General features: G+C 43.7%; 5 protein-coding genes across 5 annotated transcripts; 3 read left to right on the top strand and 2 right to left on the bottom strand.

The window, feature by feature from the left end:
* The first annotated feature begins 1,663 nt into the window (after window positions 1-1,663).
* agrp (agouti related neuropeptide) lies at window positions 1,664-4,319 on the top strand. Its single transcript, XM_076156077.1, has 4 exons — window positions 1,664-1,688; window positions 2,452-2,705; window positions 3,327-3,400; window positions 3,875-4,319. The coding sequence occupies exons 2-4, from the start codon at window positions 2,552-2,554 to the stop codon at window positions 4,067-4,069; spliced, it is 423 nt and encodes a 140-aa protein (XP_076012192.1). The 5' UTR covers window positions 1,664-1,688; window positions 2,452-2,551; the 3' UTR covers window positions 4,070-4,319.
* Window positions 4,320-4,658: 339 nt separating this feature from the next.
* Window positions 4,659-11,045, bottom strand: LOC143004831 (transmembrane protease serine 9-like). The gene is made up of 15 exons (XM_076155986.1): window positions 10,994-11,045; window positions 10,550-10,653; window positions 10,238-10,317; window positions 9,837-9,918; window positions 9,325-9,505; window positions 9,027-9,160; window positions 8,734-8,883; window positions 8,464-8,558; window positions 6,520-6,617; window positions 6,120-6,223; window positions 5,896-5,975; window positions 5,580-5,658; window positions 5,223-5,403; window positions 4,965-5,098; window positions 4,659-4,820 (listed from the first exon to the last, which is right to left on the bottom strand). The coding sequence occupies exons 1-15, from the start codon at window positions 11,043-11,045 to the stop codon at window positions 4,659-4,661; spliced, it is 1,716 nt and encodes a 571-aa protein (XP_076012101.1).
* Window positions 11,046-12,133: 1,088 nt separating this feature from the next.
* On the top strand, window positions 12,134-14,032 carry LOC143004770 (chymotrypsin A-like). The gene is made up of 7 exons (XM_076155911.1): window positions 12,134-12,185; window positions 12,397-12,500; window positions 12,765-12,844; window positions 13,034-13,112; window positions 13,284-13,464; window positions 13,597-13,730; window positions 13,871-14,032. Exons 1-7 carry the CDS (start codon window positions 12,134-12,136, stop codon window positions 14,030-14,032), a joined length of 792 nt encoding a protein of 263 aa, XP_076012026.1.
* A 526-nt stretch (window positions 14,033-14,558) lies between these two features.
* slc7a6os (solute carrier family 7 member 6 opposite strand) lies at window positions 14,559-17,132 on the top strand. The gene is made up of 5 exons (XM_076156146.1): window positions 14,559-14,808; window positions 15,808-16,137; window positions 16,261-16,461; window positions 16,575-16,704; window positions 16,813-17,132. The coding sequence occupies exons 1-5, from the start codon at window positions 14,620-14,622 to the stop codon at window positions 16,950-16,952; spliced, it is 990 nt and encodes a 329-aa protein (XP_076012261.1). The 5' UTR covers window positions 14,559-14,619; the 3' UTR covers window positions 16,953-17,132.
* An 813-nt stretch (window positions 17,133-17,945) lies between these two features.
* On the bottom strand, window positions 17,946-26,857 carry slc7a6 (solute carrier family 7 member 6). Its single transcript, XM_076156145.1, has 10 exons — window positions 26,769-26,857; window positions 21,460-22,033; window positions 20,574-20,699; window positions 20,292-20,436; window positions 20,065-20,188; window positions 19,869-19,972; window positions 19,626-19,722; window positions 19,372-19,521; window positions 18,936-19,119; window positions 17,946-18,848 (listed from the first exon to the last, which is right to left on the bottom strand). The coding sequence occupies exons 2-10, from the start codon at window positions 21,932-21,934 to the stop codon at window positions 18,781-18,783; spliced, it is 1,473 nt and encodes a 490-aa protein (XP_076012260.1). The 5' UTR covers window positions 21,935-22,033; window positions 26,769-26,857; the 3' UTR covers window positions 17,946-18,780.
* Between the last annotated feature and the right edge of the window lie 279 nt (window positions 26,858-27,136).

Consider the following 27,136-nt stretch of genomic DNA (forward strand, 5'->3'; position numbering starts at 1 on the left):
GAATCTGCGTTCCCAATATGGTGGACATTGTGTTGAAGTAACTGGACCAGTAATTGTGTAACCTGGGGCAGAGAAAAAACATGTGGCTTAGGTTACAGTGTGGGTTCGAACATCTATCACATTTGTCCTCTACTTCTGTTTACATTTCAGACAATCTTGATTTTGAGAAGTGGACCCTGCGTGAGACCTTAAACTGGATGAGAGCGAGATAAGCACAAGACAAAACAGTGTGTAGTTTGGGCATGACTTTGTCCCACCAGTCCATGTTTAGTTGGAGTTCAAGCTCACCCTCCCAGGCAGCCGGTATTTTAGAATTAGATTAGTTCCCCAGGTCCAGGATGTAGAGGTGGTAGAGCTCAGACATGGTCCCTCTTAGTGGATTCCTGCACGTAAGTAGGTCTTCCCACACACTTTCAGGAAGAGAAAGTGAAGTTTTGGAAATTGTTAGAGGTGTCTGATTGGGTGGTACTTAAATCATTGGTTTGCAGGTAAATCTGTGTTGTGTTGACGGACTGGAATGATTGTGTTATTCATTCAAAAACATTCAAATGAGACCATTATATTAGAATACCTATGTTTTTTCATAAATGTTGAATTACAACATGTTTCTTTACATTCAGGATGGTGGTTTTCTGTAATCAGAATAGCCACATACAGTTGAAGCCTTCCCATGTAAACTGGAAAGAAGCCCTCTATAGTCCTCTGCTTCATGACCCAGCTGAGGGTCCACCATTACTAACAAATGTTCTGCATTTACAAAGCCTGTCTGCACTTAAAGTCAATTTCCTGGACATGATGGCTCGGTTGGATGACTCACTTCACTAAATTCCCGCTGATTGAGTGTCTTGTGTTCTTGCCCTTACATTCCTTGTAGATGGCAGAATTTAGAAGAGAACATTTGTGTGCCACATGAGAGTCATCACGGTTCAGAGAATCAGAGCAGAGATGAAGAATTACTGCGGGGTGAATAACAAAAACAACAACACGGCGGTCAGTGAAGACATTCTGAGTGGTGGTTAATAGACAAACATGAATGAAATCGTCCACCTGCTTCTCTTTAATGTTCGCCATGGAAAACAATTAGGACTGAACCTGCTGTGTGTTTCCAATCACTAATGTGGACCAGGAGACATTGACAATTGAGGGCAAATATCAAACTTTTTACATGTTTTTCTCATGTCTGTTTTAAATCAGCGTAATGATTTTCCAACAAATGTAATGTTTCCTCTCAAATTTAATAGAATTGGCTTGGCTGTTTGCATTTTTGATGTAATTCTGAAGATCAAATCCCGCTTAATCTCTCAGAAATATATATTTATATATCATTTATATTCATTTATCTGTTGCTCCCCCTCCCCCACACACAAACACACACACACACTCCCTTGTACAGAGATAATTAGCAAATCAAATTACAGCTTTATCGTTTCATCCTAAATCCTCTAATATAGCTCTATTTGCTCACACAAGGTCACAGCCCATATATGAACGTACATATACTTTGACCGCGACCCACTCCCTGCCCCCCCACTCCGTCCCCCCAAGCCGTCCCTCATTCTGTCCTCAACACACCTCGTTGTGGATGGTCATGCCCCCCACACACACACTGCTCTCCTCCAGCGGCCTTTATAAGCCTGGAGCTTACTGTCCTTACAAGGACCAACACAGGACCAGCAAAGGCGATACAGGTGAGGACACTTTACTCTCTCTTTCTATCTATTTCTCGCCGTGTGTATGTGTGAGGTGTGAGGGTTGAGGGTTAGGTTGCATGTTGGATGACGTGAAAATGTTGACATATTTGAGATTTTACTTTTAATCGATTCAGCATTTGTAACCTAAAATGCAAAAAAAAAGATTATTGCATTATTACAACCTGTTACATTGAAACAGATACAAACCGTTTAGAAATTAAAGCCTTTTTGTTCTTGGAAGACATTTTCTTGAGAATTTTCCAGATTAGGTTTTTTCTCAAATTGTTTGTGTTTTCTCTCTCTTATATTACTCCATCTGGCATTTTATAATACAAATCAAGAACAAAATATGTTAATTATGAATATATTTCTTACTTTTTTTCTTAAAATTATTTATCTCTCAATACCTAAAGAGTACCCAATCTTTGGCAGCAGACCACAGTAATCCTTGTTCCAAAACTCAGCTTTTAAGTATCACTGCTTTGATATCGTTTTGCTGCATTTGCAGGCTCAGCATCTCAAGAACAAAAAGGGTTTTGCCCTAAACATGAAACCTTCTAGAATCTGACAAAAGATACTTATGTTGAGTTTCAGCTGCTCTTGGCACTCTGGCTTGGACAGATTTAGCCATGTATTTATTTCTATGTATGTATTTAATGGTTAAACAAACAAAAGACTTTACAAAATAAATGTTAAAGAGTTGTAAATTACCTTGAAAATGATTTGACTATATGTTGCTATGTAATTCCTCATTTTTCAGAAATACTTCACTGGGAGGCAGAGGATTGTGGGTATTTTGGTGAAGTGCAGCCCATCCAGCTTTTCATCTGTTTTGTGTTGTATCTTGCCTTGGTGTGAGGATGTTCAGCTCTCTGCTGCTCTGCTGCTTTACCTTCAGCCTCATCCGTCTCTCTGTCGCCGTCGTCCATGGAAACATGCAGCTGCAAGAGGGCCCGGCCGGCCGAAGGCGGCCCGAGCCAGCCTTCCTGTCTGAAATTGATCAGTGGACTAATGGTATGACCCTCAGCTGCTGCCTGACTGAGCCATGTCTTTGACATATAAGAATGACCAAATGTATTATAATTTTGAATAATTTAACAGAATGAATCAAAAAGCAGGATAAAAATTCCAAACACGTACATTAGTAAAGGATTTGCTCCAGTGCAGCTTTTCCAGGTGACAAATGAAAATGAAACTACGAAATGTATGGCTCCAAAATTGTTCATTCATGAAAATGTCCAGTGAGCAACAATATTACAACAATAATATAAGCTTATACACCTGTAGCATAAATCTGTTAAAAGTGGAGAATTTGATAGTAGAATTAGTTTTTGTACATTCTGTATAAACTGGCTTTGATCCTATCTTTAATAGAACACATAAAAACATAGAAGTGGTGACTACAACGCCACCATCAGACTGATCTGTTCCAAAATTGAATCTTCCCTGGTGGATGTTCAACCTACCTGCCAAGTTTCTTGGAAAATGTTTCATTCAAGTTTTTGAAATCTTTTTTGAAATCCTGCTGATAAACACACAAACATGGGCAGACCAATGTGGATGAAAACATAGCCTCCCTGGTGGATTACGGATGTACTACAGCAGCCCTGTCACCTTTCTGTCACGCCCCCTCAGGTCCTGACCCGGCCCTCCTGTCTGCAGACTCTGGGGAGGAGCATTTCCTAATTGACACAGAATCTTATGACAAGGTGGGTGTGTCTCAATTAAGACTTATTCATCTTGTTAGTTTGCAACAACACAATGTTTTCCATAGCTCAGACCTTTTTGGCAGGTATGCATATTCTGGTTGGCATCAAACAAACACACTCTGGTCTGCTAAATATGTGTGGCCTTGGTCTAATTGCAAGTGAAGCCTGGTATAGTTCAGTGCAGGTGAGTACAAATTTCCACTGTAATCAGACCAAAGTGGACACCAATCAAAGCAAGGACACAATGGATTTTGTGTACTGTAAACAGGAAATGTACAGCAGCCTAGTGTATCATGATAATATAATCATGGTGACAGGATTTGTCTTAGATTACCATAGTAGACTACATATCTATAGAATAGAATACCAATATGGAAATTTGAGCTTGTAGCAAGTATCCCTTCTAACTAGAGGATACAATACTTCTTCCATACATTCATACCTGTTTCCTATTTGTGTTGGGCTTCATCTCAGGACTCTGCAGCCTCTGCGTTGCAGCTTCAGGGTCGGTCAATGCGTTCACCTCGTCGCTGTATCCCGCACCAGCAGTCGTGTTTGGGCTTCGCACTGCCGTGCTGTGACCCCTGTGACACCTGCTACTGCCGCTTCTTTAATGCCATCTGCTACTGCCGTCGTGTCGGCCACACCTGTAACCCCAGACGTACCTAACAGGAGGAGGCCCTGCAGAGGCTCCTGTATCAAAGACATGCAGCTGTTCAGAAATACTGAAACAAAGATGCATCTTACAGCATCCACTTGATTCTGCTGCTCCCTTCTTTCTCATGTTGTAAAATGTGCTGTTTGTGTAATAAATGACTATTGAGTATTTTCAAACATGACTTGGATGTAGAAAGTGTTATTTATGCTCTCTGAATGTTTCATTGAATGAATGCTATGTGGTAAAATCAAAATAAAGATATGGACAGAAAGAAATACGCTGCAGTAAAACTGCTTTGCCTTGTGTTTTCCAGCTTCTGACAGTCAGTTAAAGAAAATTCTAATTCCATTTGATTTGTTGTTTGAAGAAAATCAGCTTTAAGATACTTCATGAACAGAGCTGACAATCGGACCTTAGATTGTGTCAGACTAAAGGAAAGGCTAAGAGATTGCTTTGATTAGAATTCATCCTATGAGACGAGAAACAGGTCACATTGTCCTTTAACCACATAAGAGAAACAGTGATAACTAAACACAAATCACAGACACATTATGTTTGAGTCTCTGTGTTTATTCGACAACAGGATGAATTCTGAATTCTTTAGTTGGCAGAGATGGTCTGGTCCATCCAGGCACGGAGCTCGGTGACGCGAGCGTACACTCCGGGCATGGTGGGAGTGCAGGTTCCACTGCCCCAGGACACGATACCAACCAGGGTCCAGGCTCCAGCCTTCTCGCAGACCAGAGGGCCACCAGAGTCGCCCTGAAACACAGCAGCAACCAAAACATCACACAGGGATCCAGACGGACTTCATTGGTTCATGTGACTTCAGGCTGACACATGATCGGCTGAGTCAACCTCTGGCTCATGTATGATTGTCTGCTCAGGTCTTTCTCTGTCACCCACCATGCAGGAGGAAGCTCCAGAGGCTCCAGCGCAGATCATCAGGTTGCTGATCTTGCTGCCCCAGAAACGCTTGCACTGCTCATTGGTCAGCAGAGGGAGGGCGGCCTGCTGCAGCAGGGCGGGGGTGTCAGGAGCTGGAGGCACATCACATCATGGTTACTGCGTTTCATGGGCTTTATCATCAGCCTCGTCCTTTAAGGTGGAGCTGAACCCTCCCCTCCCTCCTTCAGTCCGTCATGTAGCATCCTTTCTACTCACCGTTGTGGCGGGTCAGACCCCAGCCAGAGGTCACACACTTCATGCCTCCGGCGAAGTTGTCTCCGGTCTCGGCCACACACACGGGGGAAACACGAATGTTCATCTTGGCGGGACTGGCCAGCTTGATGAGCAGGATGTCGTTGTTGATGGTGAAGCCGTTGTAGCGGGGGTGCTTGAAGACCTGGACAGAAGTGACAATGTTGAGTTTCAACAGCAAACAAACACAAAAGAAACACATCACTCCTGCTTTATGTTTCCTTGTGTTCAGTGGAAGTCTAATGTTTATGAGTTACACTTGAACACAGCATGAACATGTCTCTGCTGGTTAACAGTAACGTGGAGCACAAACACACTCACCTTTCCGACCTTCATGACCTGGGTGTCCTCAGCGTTGGAGGAGCGGTCGTGCTCTCCCAGGATCACACGGTGGGAAGTCCTGCCATCGAAAAGTATCATTTATTTTGATTTCTTTACCTATGTTCCTTACTTCTCTTAAAGGCCCCATGCCATTGAAATATAACACATTTAAACATGTCATTTGTGCTACAGTGTAAGTAAAGAAATTTGGAAAGGCAATTTCTTTTTTGTAATTTTCAATTTTGTGAATGATCGGGGAATACTAAAGAAAGTGGGACATTTGTAGTTTTAAGCCTTAAAAGTTAAAAGTGCTGACCTGACACTGCAGTGAGCAGCTGTCACAACCCAGTTCTCATTAATCAGAGAGCCGCCACAGAAATGGAAACCAGTGTAATCCTAAAACACACACAATACACAAGATCACACAGAGAGAATGATTACTCATTATTAAAAGCTAAAACATATGATTTGAAAGGTGTGTGTGTGTGTGTGTGTGTGTGTGTGTGTGTGTGTGTGTGTGTGTGTGTGTGTGTGTGTTACCTGGAGGGACACCTGCCAGGGCCAAGAGTGAGGCACGGCCTCCTCTCCATTTACAATACGAGAATATCCAGTGATCACAGGAGGGATCGCTGGAGCACCGCAGCCTGGAAAGAAACGCTTTACATTTAAAGTTTATTTATATATTTCTGAGAAGAATGTATCTACAAGCAACTTTATTATTTTGCTGAATTTTCCAGATTCAAGTAGACAATGAAGAGCTCGCTTATATCTAAAAAATACATTGAAAATACAATAGAAAATTGGTAGAAATGTGCATCTTTTCTGCAAGAATTTGTCCTGTTCATGTGCAGTCTTTTAAGGTGACAAGGACAAATATAAGGAAAAGTATGAGTAGAAAATGAGAATTAAAGAAGTAGAATGAGGGTCAGTCTGAGCTCACCGTAGGCAGCGCCGACGAAGGCAAGGCAGGAGAGGATCCACAGGAAGGCCATGATTCGAGCGAGTCCTGCACCGGCTGACCAAGGAGCTTTTAAACCTCTGCAAGGCAACAGGATTGGATGAGATAAGAGGGGACAGGATGAGACAGAATGGGACACACTATCAGCGTCCAGTGGGAAATTGGACAGGTTGTGTGACAGAGCTGATGGAAACTTTAACATGCGTCAGAAAAAGCAGAAGTAGCATATGTTAGCAATTTAAAACTAGTTTACTTCATATTTAATACATGGATCGAATAATATTTTGAAGCAATCAATTATTATTATTCAATAGTAGTAGTAATAACATCAAGTTTAGAAAAATTAAGACAAAAAGTGCCAGAAGATATGTTTGGAATGATTTCTTGATTAACTGTGATCACAGTGTGTTTTGAATGGCCCTAATTTGCATTAAGTTAACATGACAATAACATTATGAAATTAATCAAACTATAACCCTGCACAGAAACAATAATTTCTTTGACTTTTCTTCTTCATTTGGGCATGTGTTTTTGGTCAAGGTCTGTGCGTGCGAACATGTGCTGGTTTCCCACATGCTGAGCTGTGTACATAACCACACACATTATCACGAACAGCCTGGACACTCCAACCTAAACTCAGCAGTGTTGGACTGGCTTTAATATGGAGCATTTGTATGATCAGTGGGTAGGGCAGCCGTAAAAATAATTTAATTCTAATTCCCCCATACCCCATTTGTACTTTTTTGACGTGGCTGCAGTTCAGTGTCATATATCTTGCCTCTATAGTTAAACATATACACACCATTTTAGGATTATCATATATACACATAATAAATAGAGCTCTTAATGTGGAATGTATAAAATGCTGAACACGCTCAGTTTGGCTTGATTATGCACCAACATTAAAAGAACATCATATCAAATTGAAATGGGAGCTTTGGTTTGTAAAAAAGTTTGAAAATAGTGCACCTTCAATAACTGATCCAAGCATGAGTGTGAGACGGAAAAACACAAGTCTCAATGCAGGACATGATCAGGCAACAAGAACAGTCTGTCCACAGTTAGAGACGTTACAAACACCAACTGCCCAGTACAGAGTTTAGTTGAGTTTAATACAGAGGTGGAAAAGGTAACCTGGTCAGATGATGTCGTCCTACACCACCACACATTTTTCCCTGAGAGACTGTGTGTCTAATAGCATGACGTCAGTTTGAATCACTTTACCTCCATCAAATCAGCCAACCTCTGCTGATTCTTTTAAATCAAAATCTATCACATATTAATTGTACATGACAATTCTAAGAAGATACAAGGCATGCATTGCATTAATTATCTGTTCGTTTCATCAGTTTAGTATCAATTGTATTTGGATTTTCTGTTCTAAAGTAGCCAAAGCCTTTAGATATACTTTATACCCGATCATTTGTCTTAGATACGGCAGAAACAAACAGGCTAACAAACTTCCTTAGAATTGTTTCACTCTCTGCTGGTACATTCATGTTCATAATGCATTGCTGCCCCCTGATGGTCATCTGGGGGATCGTATATCAAATTAAATCAAAGGTAACGCCGCTATTGAAGCTTCCATGTAACCAAGGAAACATCCATCTTTCTGGTTTGCGTGTCAGTCTGAATCGTTTCTTAAAAAGATTTTAAGAAAATGTGCTCACAGCTTTAAAGCCTGATGTTTATATTTCTGCTTCATTTGTATTCATATTCAGGATTAAATCAATAAAATGTTTTGCTTGTATATACTGTAAGAATGCACATTTTATTTTGTATTAAATTTTTCTTTATAGATTTCTTTTACAAATTATTCAACATTTTTCTTTCCTATATTTTTATTGTACTTTTTAAACTACATGTTATATCATAATTGCACCCTGTTTTTAATATTTCAAGTTTTGTTGTATTGTCATAATCAACTTTTTCAGCACTTTATCAACATCATCATCTTCATTGAGATGAGACAGCTGCAGAGAGTGCCCTCTGCTGCCTGATGAGGAAATGACAGCCAGCGCCTAACATCAACAACACAATTAACCACCACAACAACAGCAAGTGATGTTCAAATGTTTTTATTAAATGCCAACATCGAGCTTGGAAACAGTGAATTTCTCTGTCTGAAAGCTGGAATGTGGGGGTCAGAGGTCAGTAGGCACGGTCAACATCTTCCGTCCCATTTTAGTTGTTGGCCAGAATGGAGTCAGCCCAGGCGCGGAGCTCGGTGACACGTGCGTAAACAGCGGGAGTGCTGGTGGAGCATCTGCTGCTTCCCCATGACACAATACCAACCAGAGTCCAGGCGTTATCCTTCTCACAGACCAGAGGGCCACCAGAGTCACCCTAAACACACATACACACACAGTTACGGAGCTGTTTTCCTTTTTAGAGTGATACATCTGATCAAACAGAATGGAACTATGTTCACTGTAAACACATGCAGTTATTCCGTTAGTTATACTCTGTGTGCTGTGAACATCTCTCACCATGCAGGAAGTGGCTCCAGCTCCACCAGCACAGATCATCACGCCGCTGATGTTGCTGCCCCAGTGTTTCTTGCACTGGTCGTTGGAGAGCAGGGGCAGGGCAGCCTGCTGCAGCAGGTTGGGAGTGCCGGCAGCTGTGTAGACAGGGTGTGGAATATTTAAAATGTCTATATCAAACTATATCAGTTTACATAAAGAATACTGTCAACAGAGCAGATCAGATCGTCATAATCATGTACAACAGATGTATCACTATCCAATCTTTGACTCTGTCTCAGGTTCTGTGTGGTCTTCTTACCGTTGTAGCGGGTCAAACCCCATCCAGAGGTCACGCACATCATGCCGGGGGCGAAGGCATCGCTGCTCTCAGCCATGCAGACGGGAGACACATTGGTACCCAGACGGGCAGGGGTGGACAGCTTGATGAGGGAGATGTCGTTGTTGATGGTGCGGGGGTTCCAGCTGGGGTGAGTGAACACCTGAGGAGGAGGAGGAGGAGGGGGAGGGGGAGGAGGAAGAGGAGGAGGAGGAGGAGGAGGAGGATTTAAGTTTGGTCATTTGATTTGCTAGTAAATCTCATGTGAGGGATTGGATAAGTAAAGATTTAAAATAGATATAGATCTTTTTTTCACTGTGTTTGAAAGAAATTATTCAAATATTATCAGTCGAATGTAAACGTTGCAATGTTGCTATTTTCAAATTTCAAATGTTTTTAAAAGGACATGCAGTTGAAATTGAGGGGGAAATCAGAGTGAGTGAAATTAGGAAATATGTAATCTGATCCTCTGATTGCTGATCAAATATTCAGACCTTAGCGGGCTTCAGGATCTGGACAGCCTCGCTGGAGCCGTAGCCTTTGTTGTGCTCTCCAGCAACCACACGGTGGTAAGTCCTGAAAGAAATAACACAACTCTGTCAGGTGAAAGGTTTCCAAGTGATGTGATATACAAATCAGCCTCAAGTTGCATGAACTTCAGTAGTGAAGGAAAAATAAAGAATGAGAGGAAAACAAAGGGACAGTGAGAGGAAGAGAGAGATGAAATGAGAAAAACGGAGACAAGAAATGACAGATTGAAGCAGGAAAGGCAAGAAAATGTTGGTAATGAGTGAAATGGATGAAGAAAGAACAAGGTACCGGAGCAAAGAAGGAAGGAGAGAGTGAAGGATGAAGGGTGGAGGAGGGAAAGACAAAATTGGAGGTGTGGTCTAACCTGACGTTGCAGTGAGCGGCGGTCACGACCCAGTTCTCATTGATCAGAGAGCCACCGCAGAAATGGAAGCCATTGGATTGCTGAGAATAAAAAGGAAAACAAATAAAAAACTAAATGCTGTGCTTGTGTGTCTGTGAAGAATATTGGAAGATCATAAGATGGGAGGGAGGTTTCAGTCTATTCTGACTGTGTGTGTGTGTGTGTGTGTGTGTGTGTGTGTGTGTGTGTGTGTGTGTGTGTGTGTGTGTGTGTGTGTGTGTGTGTGTGTGTGTGTGTGTGTGTGTGTGCGTGTGTGTGTGCATTGTGTATTACCTGCAGGGACACCTGCCAGGGCCAGGAGTGAGGCACGGCCTCCTCTCCGTTGACGATGCGGGCGTATCCAGTCACCTGTGGGGAAATGGCTGGGGTGCCGCAGCCTGAGGAAGACAACAACAACAACGTCGTGTTCAACGAACTGTTTCCCTTCAGCCGGCAGACAACGACCTCATGTCTGTCTGTGTCAATGTTACTAGATATTTACTACCAATAACACAGAGTATTTCCAATTGCTGCTCCAGTTCAGAGAATGTTGTGATCTATTCAGAGTGAGTTATGTGTTCTGTTACTTTGATTTGCCAAATCAAAGGCCTTTATAAAAGAAATGATATGAAAAATAAAAAAAATGTCCTTAGACATCAAAGAGCAAAAACTAAACTGTTCTAAGGACCACCAGGAGTCTGGACCACACTTTGAGAACCACTGGCAGTTTCTACTCACCGTAAGCGGCGCTGACGAAGGCGAGGCAAGAGACGATCCAGAGAAAGGCCATGTTGACGATGATGGAACTAAAGAGCAGGACGGCTTTTTATCCCACAACCCCAGAGCACGTCCACCAATTAGAGTGGGACAACGTGTCTCCACCTGCTGGAGCTGCATCAGCTGTTTATCTACTGGACGCTCTCAGAGAGGATGGAAACATAGGATTTGTCCTTCAGCGTTTCGTTCTGATTGGATGAGAGACCAGGCAGAAATCACCAGAGGTTAACACCACGTCAAGCTGTTTTCTTGTCCGCAAACTTTGCTGGGTTTCTCTCAGGTCATATTCAAGTCCTGTGTGAGGTGTCTTTCTCATTTCTATTGGCTTTAGAATGCTTTCATGTAGAAACAGATTGTTGCAGTGGAATCAAGAAATGAATGCAGGGGAGACAGATGTTTCCCAATCAAAGTGTATAAAATGCTCAGTATTCATGCGCAATAACAATCGGATTGAGTTAAAAAGAAATTTAAAATTAGAAAAACAACCAGTACTTAGACAAATTAGGAAGTTTACTCCTGTGAGAAATTCAAAACATAGTGTATTAATCCTGTGTCCATGTGATCCATGATCCTGTATTGCAATGGCAAGGAAAGGAAAAATCCACATCCAGATCAAAACCATAATTGAATGAGTTCATCCCTGGATTGTGCCCAATATGCCAGGCCACCAAAAACAAGGACTATCACCTCAATGTTTGTCACTACAATCCCCCGTCCTCACCTTATCATTCATTCTCTTGCAAACATGAGCTATTTTCTCACTCTTTTAAAAACAAGCTTGATTTATGTTGAACTGGACATCAGAAGAAGAATGAAGGGGAACCTGATTTCCCTGCTTCATGACACTGCACTCAGACATCCAGAGATCTCCATAGAAATGGAGATCACCGTCATAATGAGATAGATATTTATAAAAGGTGTTGAAATGTAACTTTGTCTCTTTGGGAAAATGTGACAAATGAGCAGCTGAGCTGGTCCAGCACTGTGGGTGCCTGCAGCAGGTTAATCATTGGTCTGTCTCTGGGCGCTTTCATTGGTCGGCCCCTGTGTGCTGTGGGATATAAAAGCTGAGTGAGGCCACCAACAAACTAAGCTGAAAACATGGCCTTCCTCTGGATTCTCTCCTGCTTCGCCTTCGTCGGTGCCGCTTATGGTGAGCCAAAATGTTGAATAACATGAACCTATTCACTTTTTCTTAAAACTAGATGTTTAATCTTTAGTCTTTTCCATATTCACTCCTATCGGTGCTGTTAATGTCAGTGTACTTATAAGTGTACATGTTTACTGCTCTCTGTCCTCATGTGGTGACTTCACGGTCCAGTCAAGACCTTCTGACGTGTGTGCGTGTTTGTGTGTGTTTGCAGGTTGCGGTTCTCCAGCCATTTCTCCAGTCATCACTGGTTACTCTCGTATTGTGAATGGCGAGGAGGCCAATCCTCACTCTTGGCCCTGGCAAGTGTCCCTGCAGGTAACACACACACAGAAACACACACACATAGAAAAACACACACACAGAAACACAGAAACACACAGAAACACACACACACACACACACACACACACACACACACACACACACACACACACACACACACATATAAATTACTCTAAAACACAAATTATTGCAGTATTGAGAAATATATATGTGAATCTGCTCACCATGACAATGTTACCGGCATGAAAACCTGAAAAAGTGTTGGATGGAACCGTTCGTTTCTGTTTCCACTCTCAGGATTACACCGGCTTCCATTTCTGCGGCGGCTCTCTGATCAATGAGAACTGGGTGGTGACAGCTGCTCACTGCAATGTCAGGTCAGACTGAAAAACAAAAAACACACACATTTCCAAGCTGCTTTTCAGGAAACCAGAATGGGAATTGGGAATGATTTGGGGGAAAAGTTAACTTTAATTCATGTTACATTTAAGTAAGTTGATTGGTATGACATGAACCAAAATAAACATTAGAGAAATTTGATTCGTGGTTTTTGGCGCCTCCTGCAGGACTTCCCACCGTGTGATCCTGGGAGAGCACGACCGCTCCAACAACGCTGAGGACACCCAGGTCATGAAGGTCGGAAAGGTGAGTGTGTTTGTGCTCCACGTTACTGTTAACCAGCAGAGACATGTTCATGCTGTGTTCAAGTGTAACTCAAAAACATTAGACTTTCACTAAACACAAGGAAACATTCAGCAGGAGTGATGTGTTTCTGTTTGTTTGCTGTTGAAACTCAACATTGTCACTTCTGTCCAGGTCTTCAAGCACCCCCGCTACAACGGCTTCACCATCAACAACGACATCCTGCTCATCAAGCTGGCCAGTCCCGCCAAGATGAACATGCGTGTTTCCCCCGTGTGTGTGGCCGAGACCGGAGATAACTTCGCCGGAGGCATGAAGTGTGTGACCTCTGGCTGGGGTCTGACCCGCCACAACGGTGAGTAGAAACACGGATGCTACACGACGGACAGAAGGAGGGAGAGGAGGGTTCAGCTCCACCTTAAAGGCCGAGGCTGATGATAAAGCCCATGAAACGCAGTAACCATGATGTGATGTGATGTGCCTGCAGCTCCTGACACCCCCGCCCTGCTGCAGCAGGCCGCCCTCCCTCTGCTGACCAATGAGCAGTGCAAGCGTTTCTGGGGCAACAAGATCAGCAACCTGATGATCTGCGCTGGAGCCTCTGGAGCTTCCTCCTGCATGGTGGGTGACAGAGAAAGACCTGAGCAGAGAATCCTACATGAGCCAGAGGTCGACTCAGCTGATCATGTGTCGGCCTGAAGTCACATGAACCAATGGAGTCTGGATCCCTGTGTGATGTTTTGGTTGCTGCTGTGTTTCAGGGCGACTCTGGTGGCCCTCTGGTCTGCGAGAAGGCTGGAGCCTGGACCCTGGTTGGTATTGTGTCCTGGGGCAGTGGAACCTGCACTCCCACCATGCCCGGAGTGTACGCCCGCGTCACCGAGCTCCGTGCCTGGATGGACCAGACCATGGCTGCCAACTAAATGCGTATTCATGATAGTTTTCAGTTTAATCTTTGTTATCAATAAAACTGGTGTGCAGTTTTAACAAAACTTGTCTGGGATTCTGAATACATGGTTTGTCTCGTTGACTGTCTAATGATGCTACAGCAATGAAGTGAGTTTATCACTTGTAAGCTGTAATGTTTCAAAACTGACAAACACAACATGGTTTATTTCAACATTTAATTATTTCATAGACCAATGTAAACAAGTCGCATAAATTTTCAGCCTTTTGATTTATCTTTATTTATCTGCCATTTAAACACTGTATTTCATCTCCTACCCTTTTCTTTATATCCTTTCCTAATTCAGGACAACTTGACAAGGCAATTGCACATGATATACATGCATATGTGTACAAACACTGAACAAAAAAACAATTCTGACGTTTTTCTTGAAGAGATTATAGTCAGGCCTGACTCATTGGCTTGTAGGGGGCAGCATTGAGGTTAGTAGCCATTAAAAACGAAGAAGAATCCTGTTTGCGGTACCCGGAAATAAACAGGAAGTGAGGTTACATCGCGTTTACACAGACAAACGAGCAATAACGGCAGGCAGACGCGCTCAACATGGATCAAAACACGACCATTCTACGGGTCAAAAGAAAACGGGGAACCGACCCCGCGGACGCGTTACTGCTGGCATGCAAACGTATACGACCGGAGACGTCTCAGAACCCGCTGGAAACGGTACCGGAGCCCGACGAAGCCGAGGTGGAGAACACGGTCTTCAAACTCGTGGCGACTGTTGCGACCCAGGTAAGCGGGCCGAGCCGTTAGCGAGCTAGCTGCCGTCCACGCAGATAGGAAGCGGAGAGGAGGCTCACCCGGGAGGCTCACCGGGATGGGGGGAACAGAGCGGGGTCAACCCGGGGCGCTTTATCGGTGGAGAACATAAGCACGGTGCGGGTCAGGTGTTCACTTTCAAACGCATTTTGTCTTCGGTAACCATTGTTATCCAAACACCGAGGCTAGTGACGGTAGCTACCAGTTAGCCGCACATCTGTCTGAGGCGTGTGTTGACGTGTTGATGTACTGTGTAGACTGTTTGTCGACGTATGACGTGTTTTTGGGAATGTTTATTTATATCAAAGAAACATAAGTCCATTTAATTTCATTCGCATAATATTAAGCCGTTTTATTTGTTATTCCCGTCAGGTTCCCGTTAATTTTACAAGTACGGGAACCTGAGCGGAACCACCATGAATGATGTCACCGTTGTGAGAGACATCATGGACGGAACCCGCAAAATGATGTCACAGTTGTTAATGACAACATGAATAAACCATTAGCATCATGCCGAAGGAGAAGAAGCAGCAGCGGCGGCGTCCGTCACTGTCTGCAGCAGCAGAAGTTAGAGAGAGATCGATACTTTGATTGATCCCAAATTGGGGAATGTGGGTTTTGACTCGAGCTAATGAATTCCCACACAAGTCAGGTAACAGTTACACTTCATCTTAGAGGAAGGCCGGGAAGAAAGCTTGGACAGCAGTGTGTATGTGTGTGTGTTGAGTTCCTACAATTGCCTCCAAACTTGCCTAAACATAGCAAACCTTTCATTGCTATTCGTGTTGTAGATATATTATAGAATCACCCTAACGTCCTCGTAATGACATCATCAATGTGTGTCAAAGAAGAATAGACTAAGGAGGCTGTGTTAAGTCTGTGTGACGGCCAAGCGTGTGTAAAGTGTTAAGTGTCTGCCTGAGAAGTTGAACTGTTCTCTAAAGTGCGTGGCCTCTTTGCCCTCCTCATCAGGATGCCCCCGTGCAGATGCAGGACCGGCCCGCGGCGCCCCGGCCTCGTGTGGCCCACGCGCTGCGCCCCACCTCTGCTAGTTTACAGCGGGTCATCGGCGACCTGCGGTGCACCAAGTTGAGCACTCGGCGAGAAGATCGCTACAGGATCATCTCCAGCCACCGGACCGAGCAGCCCGCCGTGGCTCAGCAGGAGGACACACAGGTGGACGCTCCTGAAGTCGCAGAGGAAGCTGACAAAGAGCAGGAGAAGTGTTTGGGTCATAGAGAGGTGCAGGTGGTGGATCTCCTACATGAGGAAGAGGAGGGTGCTGACAAAGCTTCAGGCAAGGTGAGTAGAGCTTTACTGGAGTGGACGTATTCTATCAGAGTGAAGATTTGTACTCATGCTGCAGTGAATTGACATCGTTTCTCCATGAAATTCTAAATGCAAGCGTGTCCTCTTCATCATTAGTCCACAGGCCCAGGGGTGATTCTGTGTAACAACTTGAAGATGATGCGTGAGCACCTGAGCGTCTCCGGAGCAGGACTGGGTGCAGAACACCGTGAGCCTGAAGACGACTACGTCTACGACCTGTACTACCAAGAGACGGTCACGCCCGGCTGGATCCAGGACATCCTCTCTGTCAGGGCGTACGCTGACGAAGGAGAACTGGTGTGTGAGGACAAACAGGAGGACATCCTCTTCATCTTCTTTACCTCATTCAGCCACAGCGGCTTTTGTCGTTTCCCCATCACATGACCGAGCTGGGCTGTCTTGTGTTGCAGGTGCCCGACCTCGTCATTCATGAAGAGGAGGTGTACGAAGACGAGGACGACGAGAACGAAGAACGCAACTGGAGAAACGACTACCCCGACGAGGAGAGCGAGGGCAGCGAAGCCGAGGAGCGCTATGGCGGTACGTCCTCGTTTCTGTTGACAGCCGTGTTTGCCTGGGCGACTGTATCAGTCAATACTAACGCAGTACAATGCAAGAGCTTGACCCGTCTGTGCCTGGTGTCTGCAGGTTACTGGGAGGAGGAGCATTCGTACAGCAGGAGGAGCTGGGAGAGCTACCAGAGGGAACTGCTGCACGAGCTAAACTGCCGCGGCCAAGATGCGGAAGACAAAGACGACGACGACAACAGATATTGTGACTCAGATTGATCCTGTTTCTGTGCCTAAACACGCTCCACAAATAACACCAACACTCCCAGACCTCTGTAGATGAAAGGTAGACTGGCCCGATAAATGAAAAATATCATCTTCTACAGATTAGGTCAGCAAATCCCAGTTGAAGATGTAGCACTAGAGTGTGTCGAGAGATAATTTTATGAAATGTAAGAATGGAAACCAGCGTGTGTGTGTGCTCAGCAGTGGACAGTGCTGCCTAACTTTAGGTTAAATGGATCAAGAAGCACTTTCTGTCACAGTGAAGCCCCATAATGAAGCTCCTAAATGTCAAAGTATTTCATTTTTACGTGTCGGTGTATGAAAAATGTGAAGTTAAAATGCTTTGAGATCACTTTGTCATTCATGCTCGGTGGTCAAACTGGTTACTAGGAATTCATTCGAGTCTGTTTCTCTTTAAAGAAAACCACCAAACTGCTCCAGCTGTCGTCTACAGAGATGTTAGGGAGTGGAGGTGTTGTGTTTTGGGTTTTTTTTTTTGTCCGGGTGAGTTTGTGTGTGGGTGTTTGTTCCAAGTGGATGTGTGTGCAGAAACGTTGCACAGTAGTGCGGTATGCCTCGTATGTGCTGTTAACACTTTACGTTAGTGAGATGTCTCTGGCTGTGCATGTTTGCAATGTGTGTGGTGTTTGAATTCTGTGCATGGTAGCGTGTGTACGTATAATTACCTGTTAGATGATTGTGCATAATGTGAAAGCGTGGTGCTTCAGTTTTGTTGTGGGTGTGCAAGTTTGGTTCTCCTTGGAAGTAATTTTTTCTTGAAAGCTTGTTGAATTAACTTTTTGTAAATATGTAGATGTGTATAAAAAAAACTTTGAAAATAAATGTAAAACATCAGGAAATGTTTGAGATTTTATTGAAGGGGGTTTCGAGAAACTACAGAAGGAAATACAGGAGTTTATGGAGTTGCATGTCTGTTTGCCACTCATTTGGTACCTGTGAAGGTGAGCCGGTTGCAATAACACTACCTTTAGTTTTGCATATTGTGAAATAATCGTTAAATATATATATAGTGTTTGTGTATAAATACTGAATTTACCACAGCTATAAGGTGTTGGGAAAAGTGAAAAGTGCTTGAATTCGACTTCCGAAAAGGTGTACAAACCCTGAATCGAGTGTAAATTGCATATAACTCGGTGCTCCCTGTGAAAACATTCATAACTGTGATGGCAGGAGGGAAACAACACTAAACATCTCCAAACAACACTTACTAGTCATTCAGACAAAGAACGTGACGGACCACTTACATGACTTTCATTCTCAGACAGGTTCACTGTTCACACACACGCATCCTGGTATAAAGGGTTAAAAAGCCATTGCATCAACATCTGTTTGCATCATTTTCAGCTTCCTGTGACATTTCTATTTCTAAGTAAATAAACACTATGGATATGACAGGAGAAGTCATCAGATAGAGTGAGAATGTTCTGTAACAATCCAGTGTTAAAATACACAAAAGGCAGAATACTGTGGTCGTTTGAAAAGAAACCAGCAGGTGGCGCTCAACACCAGCAGGCTTTCTTCAGATTTTCCAGCGGCTGTAGATCAAACACCTCACTGGGGTATTTTAAGAAAATGCTTTGCCGTTTTGGAATAAAATAGATTAAATAAAACAAATTCTCACTGAATTCCAGCATTGGTGAACACGTCAATGAAGCTCAACAGCTTCAACATTCTGTATTGTACAGTACAATAAGAGCGTCTTCTTCCTTCCCAGCAGTGTCCTTTTCTGGTCCACGTGGTATCTTTGAGGTTGGAAGGTTGCAGAGGCTTCTGGGTAATGTTTGTTTTCTTAAGGACCGATCTATTCGCTTTTATCCATCTCTGTCAGTACGCAGTAGCAGGTGTACTGAATGGAACTGGTCAGAGAGCCTGGAGAAGACGGAGCAGAGCGGGTTAGTGGACTTATTGATCCTTATATCAGTGTCACCTCAGGGTGTTGTGTTACTTTAAACTCACTGAGGAATTTGGTTATGATAGGCGGCCGTTTGGACTTCGGTAGATAGACGCCAAAGAAGTAGACGGGCACCCCTGACAGAGCGATGCCAATGCCAATCAGGGAGTTGATGGTGTCGCTGTACAGAGGAACGGCCACCAGGAAGATGGCACACAGGCAGAACAGCACAGGGTACACAAGGCTCAGCTGCAGAGGACAACAAAGGACAGAGAAAGATTCTTTATACCTCCCTTGTAGGTTCTGAATGGTCTTTGCAGATTTGGAGACACCCTTACGCACTGCCAGTAACCGAACATCTATCTATGTTGAAGAAAACTGATGAGTGCCTGTGTGTCACTGTATGATTTATGAGGTTGTACTCAGTATACTGGGGTGTAACTTTACATTCTTAGCCTTTGCACAGGTTTGCACAGGTTTGTTTAGCAGGCCAAACTGTACCTTGAGAGGTCTGTGTCGGTCAGGTTGCGTCCTGCGGAGGTGGAGCTGCCCGGCGATGGACAGACCCATAAAAAACCAGTAGCTGAAGCTATAATAGTTGATCAGTTGGAAGATGTCCTCCACTGTCAGGTAGATCAACGCCATGATGCACTGTACAGTGGAAATATGAAGTGACGAGTCACCTGAAATTGTCAACTATAAGTGAAGTGAGGTAGATATCTATACTTCCTGTGCTATCTGTTACATGTTCGTACATTGAAGATCAGAGCTGGGATTGGCGTGAATCTCTCGATGTGAATCATGGACAGAACGTCTGGAAGGTGACCCTCACGAGAGCCAACGAAGAACAACCTGGACCATAAACATGCATTCATTAGAAACACCAGGACATCATCGTGCTCGTCACTGCTCTATCTCAGTCCTGACCTCTAATGTTCAATGCGGTTCGTCACAGATCAAACATGAAACACTGCAAACCATGTGTGTGTGTCTTGTACCTGGATGCTGCTATAATGGAGGCGTTGAGGCCTCCATAGCAAGACAAAGCCACAGCTATGGGGATGGTCCAGCCCATCACACCAAGAGTGTGATCCGCAAACGTCTAGAGAAAGAAGAGAAATTGGTTTAGAGGATTTGACAATTTGACATGTATATACAAGGTTGTCGAAAGCATGTTCCAGATTATATACTCACTACTGCCACTGCATCACTGGCCATTATAGCGCTCATGTCCAGAACAGCATAATAGGCCACATTGGTCATAATGTAGATGATGGTGACAATGGGCATAGAGATGGCAATGGCCATGGGCAGGTTCCTGTGACAAAGAGACATACGGTGGATCGTTACCAGACGTACCCAGGATTTACCAAGTCTGCCTTCTTGCTCCCGGGAATGACGGAAGTGGTATCGGAATTTACCGTTCAGGGTTTTTGATCTCTTCCGTCACAAAGTTGAGGGTGTCCCAACCTGAGTAGGAGAAGAGAGCGGAGTAGAGAGCCAGGGCGATGTTCCCAGGATCCGTGGACGATCCTTTAAATGACGACTCGAAGTTGTTTGTGTAACCTGAGACAGAAACACAGAAACGTTAGGGTAATGATACAAAATCTAACTTCCTTGTGTATAAAAAGACAGTTATAGTTCTGTGTTTGCAACTATAAACAGTCAGAAGATAAGATACTACTCTTGGGTCAATCACTCACCCTGGCAAAGCTTGACGACGCCTGTAATGATGATGACGATGAGCGCTAACACCTTGGCATAGGTGAAGATGTCCTGCACTTGGGTGCCCCACTTCACATGGGCAGAGTTGATGAATGTCAATAAACCTGGAGGGAAATTGTGAAATGAGGGACTGAACGTGTTAAGAAGATAGATGGAGTCACCATCATTTGTAACTCTAATCAGCATGATTACATTTGTAACGTTTTAGGAGCATTGCTGGAGGTTTTGGTCATCATGGCAACATATCAATGAATATCTGCAAATATGGCACGTATCCAATATTTGAGGGCGATATTTCTAAGCCACTGTCGAGCGTTCAAGTATGAAGCAAGCCGATCAATACAGCGAGTTGTTCCAGTAAATGCTTGCAGTTGAGCGAACAAACACATCAGGACACGTCTGCTGATAGACATCACATCCAGGCTTAGTACCTAAAGGTAAGAACGGAGGAAAACACTCACCGCCACAAATACTCTCTCTGCTCGTTCAGCTCAGCGGACAGAGACAATGATTAATTGAATAACAGAAACAGGGAGGGTAAACACGAAAAGAGACAAAGTGGATAGAATGTAACATAAAACCCAAGGTTTTCTCTCCTCCGAAACAATTTGACTCTCCTTAAACTGAATCATCATCAAAGGCTTCAGTTTTGTTGGGTCGGCCTGGTCTACCACTCCAATTTAAATTCTAAATCTAATCAATAAAAGAATTACACTGATGTTATAGCTGATAAAAATGGTTGATACCTTGTAGCTGCAGGCAAACCAAAGTGTTGTCTATGCACCCAATTTCGATTCCCTAATACAGTGGTTCCCAAACTCTCTTCGTAATCGCATGCTCCTTCTGTACATCAGCAATACTCACATATACATGCAGCAGCGATGATCCTGGCTGCGACGTACGGTGGCTCACATGTAGGGAAGAGGGGTTGTACCAAGTAGTTAGCAAACGTAATGGCTATGACTGCTTGGCTGGTGGGCTCAATAATCAGCAAGGATGTCCACAGACGGATAAACGCAATGAAGCCGCCAAACGACTCCAGGATGTATGCGTACGACGCCCCCGATTTGGTGATGGTGGTGCCCAGTTCAGCGTAGCAGAGAGCGCCCACCACAGAGAACAGGCCTCCAATCACCCAGATGACTAAAGAGAGCCCGTAGGAGGCGCTGTAGAGTAGAACACCCTTAGGGGAGACGAAGATCCCCGAGCCGATCATGTTCCCTACAATCAGACTGATTCCGTTGAGAAGCGAGATCTCCTTCTTCAGCTGCATGGGTGCCTCAGCCGGAGGGGGAGACAGGCTGCCGTTCGCCTCCTTGGGATCTTCTTGGTTGTCCATGGAGATGTTGTCTCAGGGTTTAACCACTGGGGACTGAGGGCCAACTGTGGACACTTGAGGGCGTTGCCCCTTTTTGGGCAACTTCTGGAACAACCTGCCCTGTGGAGGGAGAAAAGGGACATTGAGCTTTGACATTGAATGGACCCACATCCACTGAAACATTAACAGTCATGACACAGTTGTTGCCGTGTCCTGTTAGATTAGAGATGTGCTGATTAAACCCACGGCTCAAACATTTTAGAGTTCTACTGCGATACTGTTCTTGCCCTCTGGTCTGTAACCATCCTGCCACTGTGTCTCATCTCTGCTGACAGCTTTGAAGGAGGTGTCACTGTGCCCAATTTGCACCCCCACCACCTGCTTTTCTCTCTCCCACTTGCGATGTGTTCGGCCCTTCGTGGCAAGAAACGCTTGTGGATAATTACCGCTGGCATTCACAATTACATGAGTAAAAAAACTCCAAATGTCATAACTACCAGACAATCACATTATATCTTATGGTATAAGGGGTACAAGAGGGAAATATTGCTATATTTTCATGACATCAAAACATTTTCTTCACATTCTAGTCTTTTCTATATCTTAAAGCAAAGGGACCATTATCTGACACATAAAAAAAAAAACTATTTAGCACTCCTCTGCTAAAGTGATCCGGGCCTATAGAAGACCAGGACATTCAGTATGAGTGGAAGCGGTGTGTCAAGAAAAGAATATAGAAAGAGGCTGACGGTTGTATGCAATGTACATTTACATTTAGTCTTTTGGCACAAAGTTTGAGAGCTCATGGGACAGACGAGATGGTGTGAGGGACCGGAGGTTTCTCCTGAAATAGACCACAGGCGGAGGAGCAGGATGGGAATGTTCTGTTAAGGAAACTGTGAACTGAATAAAGTAGTGATCTGACAGACAGGAGTGACTGCTGCTGTGGAGAAGCTCAGGGTCAAAAGAAGGTCCAGTGTTTTATCTGCTTTGTGAGTGTGTGCACATCTGTTTCAGGGTCAAATGATGGAAGCCGATTTTTTAAAGTAGATGTTCAAATGTACCAACAATGGATGACAGTCACATGTTAATCGACAACATTCCCTAGCTGGCCTGGTGGATGCAGTTTCAGTTGTCTGGCTGTCAGTAAAGAGTTGGGAGCAGAGGAGGCCTTCGTGAGAGAACAGAAGCTCCCAGGATTAGATTGTCTTTTTGTGAGTGAGGTGTTTCTTTCTGTAACCTTGGAAGACAAGGGCATAATGACAGCACATGGGTGAGCCGACAGGAGAGGTCACTTGTCAGGGGACTTGCTCAAGTATACTCACTGGTGTTCACACAGTTGGGCTGATGGGGCTTCTGATGCTTCAGCAGTGTAAGTTCTTATATACAGGAGGTGGCACAGTTTTGCCTGATCACTCTCACATCTCTTTATCGAGACTGAAACTGCCCCCCTTTCACATTCCCACAACAAAGGCAACCGAAACTCATAGAGTGAAAACAGGAAGTGCTCAGCGCAATCAAATCAACTACCTGAGTCCAAATCTACAGCAGAAACTGAAATGAAAAAGATTCAAACACACTTACTGACTAATTGCTATCTCCTAAGTGTCCTTGAGCACAGCTTGTTGGTGTGTAGGTGTGGAATGTATGGAATTAACAGGACATTAATATAAGCATAATTCTGTGAGGAGGCCTGTGACCTTTTTTTATGACGGTGCTCCTCTCTAGTGTCTGTGTTTATGTCGCTCCCTCCCTCGCTCGCTTGCTTCACTTCAGTGATTAGTCATCCGTTCCACATGCGTAAACTTGCCACCACACCATCTGTTTATCTGCTGATTCAGACCAGAATCAAACAACTACGCCCGCTCTCATCCTGAAACACACATGCAGCATAACAAACAAACACACACATCATAATGGAAACATGATGCCTTGTTATAGAACCTGCCTCATCTGCTTTGCTTGTTAAGGACATACTGGTTGTGTGTGTAGGCCATATATCCATTATTATCATTATTGTTATTCAGGTAATTCTTGTACAAAATGTATATTTGAAACATGCGAATGACTGAATACTTGTGACTACTCTATTAAAAGCACATAACCAAAAGACACAAAGGAGGCAATTGTTTCAGTGATCAATGGGTCGATATTCTGTGATTGTGATGTGTTTGGTTTGAATCTGTCTTTGCCACTTACTCCTGCTTTCAAATGAAGGAATAAAATGTCAGTAAATTAACTTAAAGGAGGAAGGAATGCTTTTTATAAATTAAACCAAGGCACTTTTCTAGATTAGTTAAGCTTTGTAGAGACAGCACACTATGAAGGCTTTGCCAAAAGGTCAATCACAGAGAGGAGGAGGTACAAGTGGCTCTTTGGCCTGATAGGACGCAACCAATGGTATCTTTACCATGTGAACTAGTAACTTACACTCTTAAATCCTGATGGTTTAGCAGCTGATAAACCATTTTGTATCAAACAGCCCCCTCCTGTCCTGAAGTTCCTCCTTTGAGTGTCTGTCTGAGAGCTGTGTGTGTGTGTGTTTGCGTTAGTGTTAGTGTTACTCTAGTTCTAACACCAATTGACAGAAGCTGACAGATATCAAGCAGCCAAGGTTATCCAACAGAGCTGGCAGGTGATGAACTGTGTGTGGTAGAGTTAAAGGTATCATAATGTGATAGCCAGTCACAATAATGAGTGTACACAGGAAAGTCGAACAGGAAAAGGTTAGAGATGTCAGGCAGTAGGATGCGTCTGGTTACAGGTGGATCCAGTCAAATGTATTTATACAGCACAATTCAAACATTAAGACAATTATTAAAGTGCTTTACGCAAGATAAAATGCTTTAAAACAACATTTAATAATAAGAACAAAAAAAAGCAACATTTAAAAATGATGAGTAAAATAAAATAATATAAAATGGCATAAAATTGAGTAAAATCATCCACAGTGCAGCTATTTAATTTGGTTTAATTAAACACAGGGCTGCAAAGAAAGGTTTTGAAGGCTTCTGGAAGTTGATTCCCAAATTGTGGATGAGAGAAACTACAGGCTGCCTCATTGTGCTTTGTTCTGACAGCAGAGCAGAACCAGACCACCTGAGAGGGCTGGAGGGTTCATACCTTAGAATCATGTCAGGGATATATTTGGCTCCTGAGCCATATGGATGCTTAGGAGACCAGTAGGTGTATTTTAAAATCAAACCTGTGACACGCAGTGAGGCGGTGCAGTGATTAGTTAGTGAAGTCAGAACTTGAGCAGCAGCGTTGTGAATAAACTGCAGCTGTCTGTTTGCTTTTTTAGACGGGCCTGTAAAGATGCATTTACAGCCGTCCAGCCTGCTGAAGACACACACACACACGTGTTTTGAAGATGTTGCTTTTGCTCTGAACCGATGATCAGAACGTATAAGTGTGTCTGTAGCTGTGTCTTATTTGAGTGAAGATGTGGAGAGAAAATGTTTCATCAAGGCGGGTTTGTGTGTACATATATCTAAATAATGTGTGTGTGGAGTTTATTGTTTGTTTGATTGTTTATTGCTTGTACTGTACAGTAATATTTTGAGTAGATAAACATTTCAAAAACATTTCTTCACATAATTCTTTTCACTAACATGCTCTACTCACCACATTCTTTGACATTACGTTAAAATGTGATCACACATTTGAAAATTTCATCCAGTCTATCACCAGTATCAATAATTACAATAACGTTTCTTTAATGCAGCTCCTTTGACATAAGGTCGCCTTCAGAGATATAAGATACACAAAGGCAAAAAAACAGACTAAGTGCGTGTGTGTGCGTGCGAGTGTTTGTCTGTGTGTGTGTGAGTGTGTGTGTGTGTAAAAGGCACTACAATGCTCTTCGTATATGTCTAAAAAACATCCTGACAAGGCATTTTCTTCGTTATCAATGATGCAGCAACTCATATTCAATTACACACCCCAACTTCCGGTTACGGGTTTCAAAATAAATAACCAAGCGTCTCTCTCTGAAGAGTTATAGGTAAACATCACGTTTATCTAATGCAGAGGGATTCAAGACAGTCCTGTCTCTCTCATATTCTGCCATATAGAGAACTGAATTCACCTTATACCCATAACTTTCCCAAACTGCCCAAATTCTCCAACAATAACAGACAACATTTCCCAAGACTCACAGTCCAATAGCACATTTTAACACATTTTGCGGCGATCCAAGGAGAGATTCCACCACCTCCACTTCAGTTTGGAATTAAATAGTAATTCCAATTGATATGACAATATGATAGCAATGTCTTAGTTATCATTGTCCAAAGACTTTATAGTCATTGTATTGCCACGAAATGTGTTCTTTGCCCTTTAACCCATCCTCACTATGAGGAGCATTGGACAGCCTCAGTCCTTCAAGTGCCTTGGTCAGGGGCACAGGCAGGATAACAAGGGAAACCTAACATGCATGTTTTGATGGTGGGAGGAAACCCCGAGCACCGGAGGGGGAGAACACACACACTCCACACAGAAAGAGCCTTCCCCCGCCTCTAGACAAAACAAGTCCATTAATGTACTTTAAACAAGGGTTTCTGCGTCTCTACACAAATGTGTCAGCGCTACAAACAAAGAAGTCAAACTTCTCAGCACGGGACGACCGCTAACAGCTGCTAACATTAGCTTTATTTTGAAACGTACCCGTTAACTCCCAGTACCATGTTGGCTAGGTAGTTGTAGCTTGTCGGAGCCGCAGACAAACAACCAGGACCCTTTGGTCCCATTGACCGGGCTGAAACATCCCAACACACACAAACACACACGTAGACGCTCGGAAGAAGACGTCTTTCGTTTACCGGTGCCATGTTCGGTTGACATGTTCCCTTACCTGTGTTGGTTCTTTGTTCTTGCTTATCGGGGTTGACAGTACGCGAGGAGAGAATCCGGTGCCAAATGCATCATGGACCGCAAACAACCAGTGTCCTCTGCTGCTGCTGTGCTGCTGTGCTGCTGCTGCTGGGGAGGCGGTGCCTGTGTCCACTAACACACATGTGCATTGTGTCATCATGCAGAGATTACACAGCATTATGTTCTCCACTACACTATACATACATACGGTGTGTTTCAAAACACTCACACTCTTCTGACTTGGTTATTTCTCAGTCATATTCACATTTAAAATAACACACTTTGCTGTAGATTTATGGTCATATTTCAACCAATTCAACCCCTTGTCTTCACCAATTCAACTGGAAA

The sequence above is a fragment of the Genypterus blacodes genome, unplaced genomic scaffold (genome assembly GCF_046128005.1).
Source record: "Genypterus blacodes isolate CSIRO-AG114 ecotype Tasmania unplaced genomic scaffold, CSIRO-AGI_Gbla_v1 ptg000067l_1, whole genome shotgun sequence".
Taxonomy (NCBI): Eukaryota; Metazoa; Chordata; class Actinopteri; order Ophidiiformes; family Ophidiidae; genus Genypterus; species Genypterus blacodes.

Coding starts and splice junctions, on each gene's coding strand:
- slc7a6 (XM_076156145.1), bottom strand. CDS start 21,934: ATGGACAACCAAGAAGATCCCAAGGAGGCGAACGGCAGCCTGTCTCCC. Junction 20,189..20,291: donor GAGATCAAAAACCCTGAACG/GTAAATTCCGAT, acceptor TCTTTGTCACAG/GAACCTGCCCATGGCCATTG. Junction 19,973..20,064: donor CCAGTGATGCAGTGGCAGTA/GTGAGTATATAA, acceptor TTCTTTCTCTAG/ACGTTTGCGGATCACACTCT.
- agrp (XM_076156077.1), top strand. CDS start 2,552: ATGTTCAGCTCTCTGCTGCTCTGCTGCTTTACCTTCAGCCTCATCCGT. Junction 2,706..3,326: donor AATTGATCAGTGGACTAATG/GTATGACCCTCA, acceptor ACGCCCCCTCAG/GTCCTGACCCGGCCCTCCTG. Junction 3,401..3,874: donor ACACAGAATCTTATGACAAG/GTGGGTGTGTCT, acceptor GCTTCATCTCAG/GACTCTGCAGCCTCTGCGTT.
- LOC143004831 (XM_076155986.1), bottom strand. CDS start 11,045: ATGGCCTTTCTCTGGATCGTCTCTTGCCTCGCCTTCGTCAGCGCCGCT. Junction 10,654..10,993: donor CTTCGTCAGCGCCGCTTACG/GTGAGTAGAAAC, acceptor TGTCTTCCTCAG/GCTGCGGCACCCCAGCCATT. Junction 5,976..6,119: donor CCTGGCAGGTGTCCCTCCAG/GTAACACACACA, acceptor TGTGTGTTTTAG/GATTACACTGGTTTCCATTT.
- slc7a6os (XM_076156146.1), top strand. CDS start 14,620: ATGGATCAAAACACGACCATTCTACGGGTCAAAAGAAAACGGGGAACC. Junction 14,809..15,807: donor TGGCGACTGTTGCGACCCAG/GTAAGCGGGCCG, acceptor CCTCCTCATCAG/GATGCCCCCGTGCAGATGCA. Junction 16,705..16,812: donor AGCCGAGGAGCGCTATGGCG/GTACGTCCTCGT, acceptor TGGTGTCTGCAG/GTTACTGGGAGGAGGAGCAT.
- LOC143004770 (XM_076155911.1), top strand. CDS start 12,134: ATGGCCTTCCTCTGGATTCTCTCCTGCTTCGCCTTCGTCGGTGCCGCT. Junction 13,465..13,596: donor GGGTCTGACCCGCCACAACG/GTGAGTAGAAAC, acceptor ATGTGCCTGCAG/CTCCTGACACCCCCGCCCTG. Junction 13,731..13,870: donor CTGGAGCTTCCTCCTGCATG/GTGGGTGACAGA, acceptor GCTGTGTTTCAG/GGCGACTCTGGTGGCCCTCT.